This window comes from Clavelina lepadiformis, chromosome 9, assembly GCF_947623445.1.
Source record: "Clavelina lepadiformis chromosome 9, kaClaLepa1.1, whole genome shotgun sequence".
In the NCBI taxonomy this organism is placed as follows: Eukaryota; Metazoa; Chordata; class Ascidiacea; order Aplousobranchia; family Clavelinidae; genus Clavelina; species Clavelina lepadiformis.
Genome location: NC_135248.1, coordinates 2,106,504 through 2,119,507, shown reverse-complemented (window position 1 = coordinate 2,119,507; position 13,004 = coordinate 2,106,504). Strand labels below are relative to the sequence as shown.

Below are 13,004 nucleotides of genomic sequence, written 5' to 3'. Positions count from 1 at the left end.
CGCTTTCTTGCCATTACGTTTCATATGAGATTTTTATGACGTTATTTTCGATACCTTGAAATAGAATCCACGCGTGGTGACGCTGTGATATTCAGAGCTGAAATGATCCTTTCTACCGAAACAGGATGGTGAGTTAGGTTGTTAGATTAATTTATCCAAAGAAATCAGCTTAGTTGTGATACCTGTCGTTCAATAGTTGTTAGAAAATGGTAATGTGTTTCTTATATGTGTCTATAATGTTAATATTTACACTTTAAAGTCTTTCAGTGCTTTGCTTTATCTGTGAAACGTCAGTAACTCATACTAACTTAAGCTTCATAGAATTTGTTACAAAATCGGGGCTGATGATTTTGCTTCGTGCGCTCTTCTGCCTGGTTGAATTTCGGAAAAGTTTTGAATTGTGACATTAACATTTCAATTTGTGCAGGCGCGTGGACCGAAAAAGCATTTAAAGCGGCTTAATGCCCCGAAACATTGGATGTTGGACAAGCTCACTGGTGTATTTGTAAGTGTATATATATGTTTGACTTGCAGTACTTTGTGGGTGATGTTTTGTAGATCTTTTATAAGTTGCAAAATTTTATTTTCGATTGCTTATTGTTAAACTTTACCCTGAAAATAATTTTGTAATGACCTGATCTTCCACACTGGCATCAATAGTTCCTGACTCACGATGTGATAAAACTGCAAAGAGTTTCTTTACCTCTTGCAATTCCACGCCAGCACAAACTTTGTCACAATAGAAAGGAAGTTATAACATGCTTGTACAGTATTTCAATATTTCATACAGAAGGTGGAAAGAAAAAGTAAAAAACAATCCTATACAGTCTTACTTAACAGATTTCAATGAAATAGTTAGCATTAGGACAAAAAACTGTGGTTCTTAAAATTTTTACAGCATGTGAAAGGCTTTGTTGTACACAACCTGCTTGCAAGATTTATACTTGTGAGAATAACGAAAATATTCGTGTTCGATTTGGCTGATCCTCATTGTTACCAAACGTGCATTAGCTTGTGTTTAAAACTTACTAGTGATGTTTGCAATAAATTTCTTATTTATTCCAGGCACCACGTCCTTCCACAGGCCCCCATAAGTTGCGGGAATGTCTCCCACTCTGCATTTTCCTTCGTAACCGCCTGCATTATGCCTTGACACTCACTGAGGTCAAGAAAATTCTCATGCAAAGATTGGTGAAGGTCGATGGGAAAGTGAGAACTGACACGACCTACCCGGCCGGATTCATGGGTAAACTTGCTCTTTATCTTAAAGTAACTTCACAGTTAAATAGAAACACTCGCATCATTAATTTGTTGTGTAAGTACGTGCATGCTAAACGGAAACAGCCAAGAGGGAAATGATGAGTTAATACTTCAGGTCCGTGTTTTTGAATCAACTATGATATTGCTTGAAGTACTGATCATTGGCTGACCACCTCAATGCAAGTTTTCTACCATGTAAAATATTGGCCCCTTCATAACTTGTTGACTAATGCATCTGACAGATGTTATCACCATTGAAAAGACTGGCGAGAACTTCAGGCTTATTTTCGATGTCAAAGGAAGATTTGCTGTTCACAGAATAACCGCCGATGAAGCTAAGGTAACTAACATTTCATGAATGAAGTATTTTGAAACTTGTAAACAATTTGTTTGCACTAACGTTCAAGAAAAGATGATGATTAAACACTTCAGGTCCGTGTTTTTGATGACATATGTGATATTGATGAAGTTCTGATTTTTAAGGTTCTTATCACGATATCATGTTATCATTTGTCTTTGAGTAAATGTTAAGTGTAGTTTGCATTAAATGTTTGCAGTATAAACTTTGCAAAGTGAAGAAAGTGAGCACTGGACCCAAGGGTATCCCTTATCTTGTCACCCACGATGCAAGGACAATACGTTATCCCAACCCAGATGCTAAGGTCAACGACACAGTCATCATCGACATTTCCACCGGAAAGATTACTGGATTCACACGTTTTGATAACGGTACTGTAATGTTCTAGCAAAGCAATTGGCAGATATTTTATTATTGAAATTACGACCCAAATTAATCAGAAAAGTCTTACCATTAGTTATATCGGAGTCATATCATATTGTTAGGTCAAATGTGCATGATCACTGGCGGACGTAATTTGGGTCGAGTAGGCACAGTCATGCACAGGGAACGACATCCCGGTTCTTTTGACATCGTCCACGTTAAAGACAGCCAAGGTCATTCTTTTGCCACGAGGTTATCAAACGTCTTTATCATTGGCCAGGTAAATGTGATTTATTATTTACGCATAAATGAATCGCTTTATAAGCCTACCTTAGGACCTTGCTATTTTAAATTCCCCGTTTTTGTGGCACTTATTGCAGCCACTCGGTAGCCTGTTTTGCTAAGGCTAAGGCATTTAAGTGTTTTGCGTTGAAACTGAATGATTCGGAAAAATCCTTGCAGCTGCACTAAAATATCGGGCGGTTTACGAGAAACTAAGCACAAACACAAATTTTAACCCGACAGCATGTAATAAAACTTTAACTCATTATGAATTGAAATTTTAGCAACCAATTTTGCCCTCCTTGTATATTACGTTGGTGAGATTTAGACCTTCAACAGTGAAATTGAACAACTTGAACTCAGATTTATTTCTAAACAGTACAAAAGTACAGAATCTTCTTGTGAAATCCATATGAAATTGTAATTTTTGCAGTTGTAGAACCATTTCATGGCATGCGAAATTTAATGCATGAAGTTTCAGAATTGTCCCTTTTTTAGTTTTCAAATATGGCAACCCTAAACATTAAGCATTCTGTGCCAAAAGCTTTTATCACACTTGTCGTTAAGCTCAATATAATGTGATTCTTTGTTGAAAATTGGCTTGTAAGACGGGGTTTTGGGCTTACTCTATGCCGTGTGTTTTACTTTTACCACAGAAACAAATGGAGTAGATCGGGACCCCACTAAATTGGCTTTGTAAGCGGTGATCGCAATTTGTAAAAGCAGCATTACATAGACACTAACCTTCAAACAGAACCTTAACTGTTTGAGCAGATGCAGTGATTTAACAATATATTTATAGAAATGCTGGTTCAAAATGATTCAGTTGCACTTCTAAAAACTTAGCAACTTAACTGAGCTATGTTAAGGAGCAGTCAAATACCAAAAAATGCCATAAAAATCTTTTTCGTTTTATTTTAGTGAATTTTCTAAAAAAACTGATTACTTGAAAAATCCTCCATGGGGCTCTGAAATTTTGCGTGGTGCTTTGGAATAAAATACCATCAAAAAACCATAATTAAAACGGAGGTGCAAAATCTACACCAGAACTTTTGGCATAAAAAGTCCAATTTTAGCTATTTTTACTGTAGTTCTGCAAGCAACCTAGGGCATTCACCCAAGGTAATTCCCAGACTAGAAAGCAATACCAATCATGCTGCCTTCTGATTGGTCTAAACGAGTTTTTTAAAACCCTACGTAAGATTCCAACAAAATCATGGATATCTTAGTTTCACCCTGTTTGACAGCGTCTTAACGCGGTCATGCAAGCCAGAGAAATGATGAGTCAAAACTTCAGGTCCGTGTTTTTGATTGTGTCGTGATATCAATGAAGTCCTGATCCCTGGCTTGCAATGTATATAGATTTTTGTAATTTAAGTTTTTAGTTGTTCAGATTTTTTTCTCAAGACCGTTTTTAAATCCTTTATCTTACTTAGGCAAACAAACCAATGGTGTCTCTTCCAAGAGGCAAAGGAATCAAACTTACAATCGCAGAGGAGAGAGACAAGCGGTTGGCAGCGAAATAGATGCGCTATTTTGTTACTTGCGCGCTGACAAATAAAATTTGAATCGATGGAATGAGTGTGGTCAATTGCTGCAGAAACATTAGTATGGTTCACTGCTGGCTTATTTATTCGTTATTTGTCAGAATCCAGGTCTCATATAAGGAAACGAAAACAACTTAGTTTGGCAAAGTATTACAAGGTACACCAGTGTATTGCAAATGTAGTTGTATGTAGAAATTAAGCGAAAACAAAAGTAAACTGAGCAATGAACAATGGCAACACCAAATGCTATATCCACAAGATATTCAAATTATGGAATCACGAACAATGGACCAGCCTGCATTTAAATAAAAACGCTGATTATTTATTATTTCACCACCAATTCAGAAAACCACAACAGAATTAAACAAATTTTAATCAAAATCACCTAAACATCATGGGAGACCGGCACAGCGGACAAGTAGATTGATTACTTGTGTCAAACCATTTGTACAAACATTCTGGATGATACCTTTTACGACACGTTTTACACTGCAGTTTCGGCAGCGACTGCGCATTGCTGCCATAGACAACTGAAAAACAAATCATGCACTCTTCGAGTCCGTCAAGTCTCTTGTCCACCTTCTGTTTCCATAGCAACAAGGCGTCGAGAATGGTGCCGTTCTGATGCTGGAGGAGCATGGTCATCTGCAGCATCCAGTACCTCCACTGCGAAGTCGCGACTCCGACTCTCTTGACGGTGTTAACTTGTGCCGGAGTCAGGGGATGATTTGGTGGAAGTTGGATGGATATCTCAAACTCCGCATCCACAACTTCGTAAACAGCGACTACTTCCCTGGTGGCAAATCGAGATCGAACCTGAACCAATAGAGCAACGATATTGTCAATTTTAATCGACGATCACTGTTAAAAAGTTATCAAAGTAACAACAAAATGACTTATTGATAGTTTTCTTTGATTGTTTACTGAATAAGTTCATGTAACATGTGATTTAAGATTTTAGCTTTCGTGGCAAACATATTCAGAACACAAAGTTAGCGTGATACCTGCATGCTAGGAGGAGGTTTAGACTGCGATATCATGTTTAATTCTTCTTTGCATATGACCGGACTGACAAATTTTGAAGTGTACTCCTCAACAGTCGCGCTGACTAATTTATTAAGGGAAGCATACCAGGTTCTGACAATAACAGGTGTTGAAATTAAGATGTCCTTATAAAGAGAGCAAGCTAGATGCTGAACTGACGAGTATTCATTTAAATTTTCTTTTAAAGGATCGAATTTGATGTCAAACATAGTTGTCTTGTTGGTCCTTGGATTTTTTGGCAACATTTGGAGCATTGTTGGAAGAAGATGGTTTTGGATTGAGGTGATTGAGTCACCGGTTAACTCTGCCATGTATTCCGGTCTCTTTTCACTTGGGATGTGATGAGTCAAAAAGATCAGCAACTTCCAAACAAGAAGATAACACACACTCTCAGGGTTATGGAAATGTAACTGGTCATTTTCAAACTCTTCAGCTTGGTCTTGCATCATTTCAACTTCTTCAGGTCCATCAACAGACTCTTCCTCTGAACTTACATCTTTTCTCACTTTGGAACGAACTTGAAATCTTTCCACCGACTGATGACATACTTCCTCAACGGATGCAGAAACAGCTTTCAAAACATTCACCAGATGATGAGGAGGTTGAAAGGAAGAACAAAGCTCTCCATTTTCCAGCTTAAAAACCTGCCCAGCTAGTCGCGACAGGAGAGAATAAGAAATAGCTTGTTGTGTGTAATTCTGATTTTTCGGCAGCAAAGCGTATCCTAGGTGATGTAACAAGGTTTGGACGGGATTAGCCAATTGGGAGTCTGGCAAAAGGTATGACTCAAGACGGGAAGAGCAACTCAACAAAGAAACAGGAGCAATAGTGGAGAAACATTGCAGCAACTTACCAAGGAGCTTGTCATCCAGGTTTGGATTTTCATGAAGCCAAATAAAAATCGGGACAAGTGTAGCATGGGCTCCAGGTTCAAAGAATTCAAACCACTCAGTGGTTAGGGATGACGGCAATGTTGGATCGTTCACGGCAGCTTCCGAACGCAAGTACTCTGACAATGTTATCATGAGTTGGCAGGATGACTGAAGCAATAGCAATATGTCCTGGGGATAAGGCGTTGATTTTTCCAACGTCATACATACACTTTCCATCCACGACACAAGAGAGCACTGAACAAAATCCCACATTTCGCTTGACAACGTTGAAGGTGAAATCTGAATGACAATTTTAATTAGTTGAGCAGTGGTTGTGTTAAACACAATAATTTCTTTGCCTGCATCTGATAAGTCACAATCAAATAAAAACAAGTTTCCGTTAGTTGCCTTCCAGAAAATCAACTTCACCAAGATGTCATAACCGATTGAAGTTTCAACTTGAGACTTTGGATGAAGTGCTTCCAACACTGACATCAAAATAGCCATGATTCTTGTGATAATATTTCTTTCTGTCTCATTCTCGGCTAGCTGTTGTTGTTTTTCAAGAAACTTTGGTAAAACCCATTGCAAAATAATGTTCAACTGACATTTCTGAGCACACTTCTGGATGTAAACCACAATGGTCTGAGCAATAGGCTCAGTTAAGACAGACTCTTCCAGATTAAATGCCATGAGCAAATCATCGCGCTTCTCAAAATTAAGCGACTCTATCTCGGCGAGGATTTGATGGAAGCACACAAGCCATCCTCTACCATCAGACATGGACTTGGTCACAACCTTATCAAGTGTTGTAAATATTAATTCAGGGTCAGGCCACCCACAAAGCTCAACTGCACTATTTTGTGAAAGTGCGTTGGCTAAAAGAGCTTCAACAAAAATAGTAAAAAATCTTGAGTTTTCTTTTAAGGATGGATAATTAACCAACAGGAAAGATCCTAATTTTTCTGCAATCGAATAGAATCTCTGCGTAATACTACGAAAATCTAAACATTCAGAAGATTCTTTTAACTTGCTTGAACCGGTCGATGTTAAAGCGTTTTCCCTGGGCATTGTATCAAGCCACATATCTGAATCCATCGAAGGTCTGTATTTACAGAACAATAGCTCAGTGGGAAGCAAGGCAGTTACCCAGTCAGAAACAAACTCCTGAGATACCTCATGATGAATAAACACTTCCGCGTACCACTGCATTACACTTGATATTAGGTCCACCTGTGTTTCGTCTGCGACGTCGCTTTTTGAAAGATGCTCAAGAAACAAAGCTGCAACTTCCATGAGCAAGTGAGATGCTTTGTTTTGGCTTTCATATGAACCCAAGACACCGGTCATCAAGATATCCAGGGTCCTTTTGAAAACAAGCTCAGCTTCTTTTGACCTTAAGGAGCAACAGATTGTATGCAAGAAGTAAAAAGTATTTCGAAATTCACTGTACAGTGCGACAAACAAGCTGTAGTTACGACAAGGATCTAATGTGGAAAAAATTACTTTTGTTATTTTCAAAGCACTGTGCACAGAAACATCTGAATCCAAGAATTCAGCCAGTCGTTGCACGATCATGATGATGCAAGGGTGGATTGAAACTGGTGATGATGAAGTATTTACACCTTCCAATGAAAAGTGAAACTTAAGAGCGTTACATATGAGCAACCATTCCTCTGACTCATTATCAAAAGAACTTGGAACGAGTCTGTTTACTAGAAACAGGAGAAATTTCGAAAATGAACTCTCACAACCACTGAGCCATGAAATGCGCCACTTTTGGTTTTGTTCTTGGTCATTATTAATAAGCAACTGACCAAGCGAAACACAGAGTGCGGTAGAATTTGCATTATTTAAATCTACAAACAAGTTTTGTAGAAACTCACCGGCATTATCCGAATGTTCAACACAAGAATAAATCAAAGTTGACAAAATCAAACCATCTTCCTTAATGCTTTGTGTTTCAATGCATGCCTCCTTAATCATTGGTTTAATGTGTTTCAGAAGAAACTTCAAAGCATAATCTTCCGATCTTGATTCAGATGAGAAGTCATTGGCAGGTGACGTGAAAAACTTTTCAAACAAACTGCGTGAAGCAAACTTAGACATAATCTGAGACAGCAGGTGCAACTTCCATTTCACATTTGTGTCAAACATCAGAGTGGTTTGCGTTAAAGTACACAACATGTCTTCAAGGTTAGCAATGAGAAATGGTCTGCCACACTCCTTGTGTTTATCAGAGATGACATCGTTTGAAACATCAGGTTCTGCTCCAGCTTGGAAAAACTTTACCCTTTTGGGCTTGGTAGTTAATGTGGACGAGTCCCTCACAATGTTCAGGAATTTAACAAACGCAGTGACTCGCTTTCTCTCATCAATTCCATCTTCTTTCGTTATCACAACGTTTCCGATTCTCATGATTTCTTTCCATATTGAATCGCATATTTTAATGAAAATATCCTGCTTTGCAGTTTCAAGGCTGGCTTTTTCTGACAATATCAAAATAGTTTGAGCAACAAGGTGATGGAGTGATAAAGAAAGAAACTGATGAATACCTGGCTCTTTGACTGATTTCTCTAACAGTGGAAGTAACAGTTTTTGCAGAACCAGCTCGATGGAATTCCAATCAGGCATGTCGCTTGTTTCAACAGACCGACAAATTACAAACTGGATGCATTCAACCATGGCAGTGACGACAGCAGTTGTGTCAATTTGGCTGCGTTGAACATTTTCGGCATTCAATCCAATTTCCAAACACTTAAATATCTCCTGATAAATTGATACGACTGCAAGGGAAGAAGGAAAGTTTCTTAGCAGTGTCAACATATGTGGGGCAACAACTCTAGCGTTGCCGTGAAAACCGCCTTTCAAAACACTATAAAGTTGTGGAAGAAATCCTTTTCTGATATCAACATGGGAGTGCCAGTCCTCAAATGTATCGATTAAAGCATCAACGGCATCCCAAAGGCTTCGGCATAATATCGGATTTGGGTCGTCAAGTTTGCATAATACACACTTGCATATTGTTGGAAGATGCTGCTCGATTTGATCAGGAATCGACACACACATTGCTACTACCACTTGGTAAAATGCGGCTCGTATGATGGGCGCTTTGTGCTTAGGAAACTTCCAAAACCTTTGATTAGAAATGATGAGATCTAAAGACTCTGGAGAATTTTTTGACATCCGTTCTTTACCCAGGTTTTGGAGCAGTGATGCTAAAGCAGATAGACTGGAAGAAATCATCCGCTCCTGCTGTTCTTTATCAAAATCATCTTTGTTTTGCGCAGGTACTTTCGGCGCACTAAAAACATTCATTTGAATGGCATGCAGTATCTCTTTGTGACAGAATATAATAGCTTTTAGCTGCTTCTCCGTGGTAGGAAAGGCAGTTTCAAATGCCCTTCTAGCAGCTGAGGCGGCAGGGGAGTAAGAATCACTCTGGGAAATCCACCAACATCCCATTATGTCCTTGAGGTAAGGTGCAATGTCTTTACCTGCATATTGACTCAGTTTCTGCACGGCATTTTGGATCGACTCTCGGATTCTCCTGTCACAATCGAAAGAGAGTTTGTTGTAAATTCTTGCCCAATATGGAAGGATGCTGATGACGTCACTAGTATCTTTGCTCTGGCACAGGTCGTTAAACTCTGCTAACGCTTTGAGTTTTGTTGTGATGTCTTTTTTATACAGTTTGCACAGAGTCACCCGGAAATCTGCATCAATGGCCACGTCATTGTCTTCCTCCAGTGACTTCATCACAGGAACATAACCCAGGTCACCAGAGAGTGAACTGAATCCGACAAATCCTTGATTTTCAGAAAACCTGTTCGCAGCACGGCCACTGTTTGAAGGTCGCACATTGCCCTTTGTTCTTTGGCTTTGTCCTTTTTGTCTGCCCATTTCGCTGCAAATGAGTCAGTCAATTATATGTTGCTTTTAGCTTAATCTGAACAAATACACAATTTACAAAAAGTTATATTGTAAGCAAAACGACGAAATTATTTTTGACCCGCCTTAGAATATTTCCAATAATAGAATATTTCCCAATAATATATTTACCAACAGTTTACCAGAATATAAATTTAGGTACATTGCGTACATATGCACTGCCAGAATCTTACTATATTGTACCACAGTGTACGATAAAGCACGCTTAATTAGCAAGTATCGGGTCTAGTGCACAATCAGATGATGTTACAATTTTAGTAGCTGGGCTCTAATATGCAAAGGCACCTTGTACACTTCTGCATTAGACCCAATTATCAAAGCTACCAGTTTCATTTCTCAATTACCTGTCAAACTGTTCATTGATTCTGATCAACCTCAAATAAAAAATAAATATAAACCAATTAACGTTGTAAACACACCCCACAGCCAAGTATATGTGTGAAATCAAAAAATCAAGCTACAACACTGTCACTTAATTCCGTAATTGCTACAAAAAGAAGAATAAAATGATGCGGTCTAATGATCTGGTATCACATGTTGTACACTTGTAGCGGCCGTTGAACGACATTCTTCTTGTCGCTAGTGGACGCTCTTACATTTTGTAATGTAAAGTTGTGTTTATTTTTCGCCATTGTGACGATTACGTCACGAATCACGAGTTGTTTTCCAAGATATTTGGAATTTAATTTAGAATCCTATAATTCAGTTGTTTATCAGACTTGCGTTTTCCTTAATGACGTCAGATAATTTCCTCGCTTGAACTGGTGTGTCACATATAAATACTGATGTAATGTTTTCAATCTTCCCTTTTCGTGTGATCGATTTCACTGGTTACTACAGCGCTATGTAACATTCAGTAAGCTTTGCCCGAAGGTGAAAACCTTTGTGTTATAATAAATAAAAATGGCAACATTATCAGTTAGCAATTTATATAGACAGAAATTAAACAAACAGCAGAAGCAAACCGTTCGGGACATGACAACCATCTCATCGAGTGAGCAGAAAAACAAGATATCAATTCAACCATCATCCTTCTCTTTGTCATAAATTGGTGCCCTGATAAGTTCGAAATTGCTGAGTTAGTTGCACATTGAGCGAGAAAGAATGTTACCAGCTATTTATGAAGTTTTGATGATCAAGTTTCAACAGCAAGATCAGCCAACTACGAACGCTAGTCAACGAGGAAGTTTTCAGGACATTCCATCTACAATATCAGCAACCAAACTAATTCGGAAACAACAGAACTAATGGCATTGATACCTGGTTGATGTGATGAAGTTTTGATCGCCTAACTAACGTGTTATACATCTCCAAGAGCATGAGCAAACTATTGTATATATTTTTTTACGCATCAAGACAAAGTCCACTGGACATCGCAACAAACTGCATCTCACTACCGCGAACAAGGCTTGCTACAGCCGCGGAACGACACACGCAGACGTGATCGCTCATTTTTTACCTTCGACACGCAAGGGAAAGCGACACTTCTGTAAGCTTATGTCTCATGTTTTGTATTTCAAGTGAAACGGTGTATCGATATTTGTTATATTTGCCGAGCTCTGTCATTGTACTGTACTAAATTCTTGTTTTAATGACTGTGATAAATATTTTAATCAAAGACATAATTTTGTCGAGTAAAGGTTGCCTTCAATTTCATTTCAGGCAAGCTTTACTCTGGGTAGGAAGGCTATGTGACGATTACGTCACGAATCACGAGTTGTTTTCCAAGATATTTGGAATTTAATTTAGAATCCTATAATTCAGTTGTTTATCAGACTTGCGTTTTCCTTAATGACGTCAGATAATTTCCTCGCTTGAACTGGTGTGTCACATATAAATACTGATGTAATGTTTTCAATCTTCCCTTTTCGTGTGATCGATTTCACTGGTTACTACAGCGCTATGTAACATTCAGTAAGCTTTGCCCGAAGGTGAAAACCTTTGTGTTATAATAAATAAAATGGGAACTTTATAAGTTAGTAATTTATATAGACAGAATCAAGCAACTAACAGCATAGTCACGCAAATTTGAGAAATGAGAACTCATCAATCGAAGCAGAAGCAAAACAAGTCACCAACCATCAATCGTCCTCGCTCATATTCAAACAATTACCGCCAGCATATGCGGTCTTTATGACAGATATGTTCATTGTGTAATACCTCACACGAGTAGTGCACGAGCGAACTATTAAATGTCATACCATTAACTGTGTGGAGCGAAAGTTACGATGACAACCCTTGGAGTTATAGCACAATAAAATACATGGTCACAAACAATTAACGAGAAGGTAAAGCGACGAGCATTTATATGCAGTTAGAAGAAAAAAATGTACTGTCTTAGCATCTGCGTTTGTCTTGTCGCTTTTCTTTTCATTCACATTTCAGACTTTGTGTTTAGCACCATAATAAAATTCACATTTAGAGAACATACGTGCGAAATTTAGGTTGGCAAGCACGCTGCATGCACGTTCTCTAATCAGATAGAGCCAAGCAACAAATGCCTAAATTAAAATAGTGCGTTCATTGAACTAATTACGGACTAGTAAGACTCAATGCCTTCATCGCACCTCATAAAATCAAAGCCAGTAAACAATCTTTCGCACCACTCTTAGTTCGTCATACGCCTCCCTGTTAGTGATAGAGAAAAATTGTAATTGTTATAACCGTACTGCCGGCCACTGTTAGCAACTGATTACGATCTTGCGATGTTTAGAGTGTTTTAGCGAGTTGTACTGGTGAAGTTAAATGTATTTGTAAATGCAGTGCCTGGCACGGCAACTTTACAGTGTAATAAGCGTAAAACGTAGTTATTAAAACTTGCACGTAGATAAACAACTTTACTTCGATTAAACGTAGCGTACAGTTAAAAAAAATCCAAGAAAGACTCGTTAACATTGCCTGTGTAATTACGTAGCAGTGTCCGTTAGCGAGTAAACGTAATTTTGTGATTTGTAGTAAACTATTTTTTAAAATGATTTGAATATTTGACTAACATTCATAAACATTCATAAACAATAACATAATCATGAGCAAATACAAATCAAAAACGATAAGTCCAATAACATTTATGGTGTTTGAACTTCTTTACTTACATTGGAATAAATTGTGATGTTAATAAAATAAAGAATTAAGTAGACAAGTCTTGGCGAGTCGAAAGCAATTGCAATAGTATCAATACTCTGCGGAAGATTTCACGACTGATTTGAGTCGAAGCTCGTAGGGTAGAAATCAAATCAAGAATCATAACTCACGTGATTGTAGACTTGAGCCCTCAGCCCCTAGCGTAGCTCCACTAAGGTCACGCTTGGGTTGCCATGATGACAACAA

The 13,004-nt window shown here is 38.2% G+C and overlaps 2 protein-coding genes and 3 non-coding genes across 6 annotated transcripts; 4 read left to right on the top strand and 1 right to left on the bottom strand.

The window, feature by feature from the left end:
• The first annotated feature begins 107 nt into the window (after window positions 1–107).
• Window positions 108–3,841, top strand: LOC143470172 (small ribosomal subunit protein eS4-like). 2 transcript variants are annotated; one of them, XM_076968119.1, is made up of 7 exons: window positions 108–128; window positions 428–505; window positions 1,066–1,246; window positions 1,503–1,600; window positions 1,818–1,989; window positions 2,104–2,261; window positions 3,700–3,841. In XM_076968119.1, the coding sequence occupies exons 1-7, from the start codon at window positions 126–128 to the stop codon at window positions 3,787–3,789; spliced, it is 780 nt and encodes a 259-aa protein (XP_076824234.1). In that variant the 5' UTR covers window positions 108–125; the 3' UTR covers window positions 3,790–3,841. The 2 variants fall into 2 exon arrangements, with proteins under 2 accessions (XP_076824234.1, XP_076824233.1); XM_076968118.1 differs by lacking the exon at window positions 108–128 and adding an exon at window positions 136–209.
• LOC143471466 (small nucleolar RNA SNORD18) lies at window positions 1,351–1,422 on the top strand. Its single transcript, XR_013119555.1, has one exon. It is a non-coding gene; the product is annotated as a small nucleolar RNA SNORD18 (small nucleolar RNA).
• LOC143471464 (small nucleolar RNA SNORD18) lies at window positions 1,668–1,739 on the top strand. The gene has a single exon (XR_013119553.1). It is a non-coding gene; the product is annotated as a small nucleolar RNA SNORD18 (small nucleolar RNA).
• Window positions 3,536–3,606, top strand: LOC143471468 (small nucleolar RNA SNORD18). The gene has a single exon (XR_013119556.1). It is a non-coding gene; the product is annotated as a small nucleolar RNA SNORD18 (small nucleolar RNA).
• A 76-nt stretch (window positions 3,842–3,917) lies between the features above and the next one.
• LOC143470171 (E3 ubiquitin-protein ligase listerin-like) lies at window positions 3,918–9,699 on the bottom strand. The gene is made up of 2 exons (XM_076968117.1): window positions 4,815–9,699; window positions 3,918–4,626 (listed from the first exon to the last, which is right to left on the bottom strand). The coding sequence occupies exons 1-2, from the start codon at window positions 9,627–9,629 to the stop codon at window positions 4,192–4,194; spliced, it is 5,250 nt and encodes a 1,749-aa protein (XP_076824232.1). The 5' UTR covers window positions 9,630–9,699; the 3' UTR covers window positions 3,918–4,191.
• Between the last annotated feature and the right edge of the window lie 3,305 nt (window positions 9,700–13,004).

What these genes read in the sequence shown, in the direction of transcription:
- LOC143470172 (XM_076968119.1), top strand. An exon ending in ACAAGCTCACTGGTGTATTT is followed by an intron (nt 506 to 1,065) that starts GTAAGTGTATAT and finishes TATTTATTCCAG; the next exon opens with GCACCACGTCCTTCCACAGG. An exon ending in CTACCCGGCCGGATTCATGG is followed by an intron (nt 1,247 to 1,502) that starts GTAAACTTGCTC and finishes TGCATCTGACAG; the next exon opens with ATGTTATCACCATTGAAAAG.
- LOC143470171 (XM_076968117.1), bottom strand. Translation starts at nt 9,629, where the DNA reads ATGGGCAGACAAAAAGGACAAAGCCAAAGAACAAAGGGCAATGTGCGA. An exon ending in AACCTCCTCCTAGCATGCAG is followed by an intron (nt 4,627 to 4,814) that starts GTATCACGCTAA and finishes CTATTGGTTCAG; the next exon opens with GTTCGATCTCGATTTGCCAC.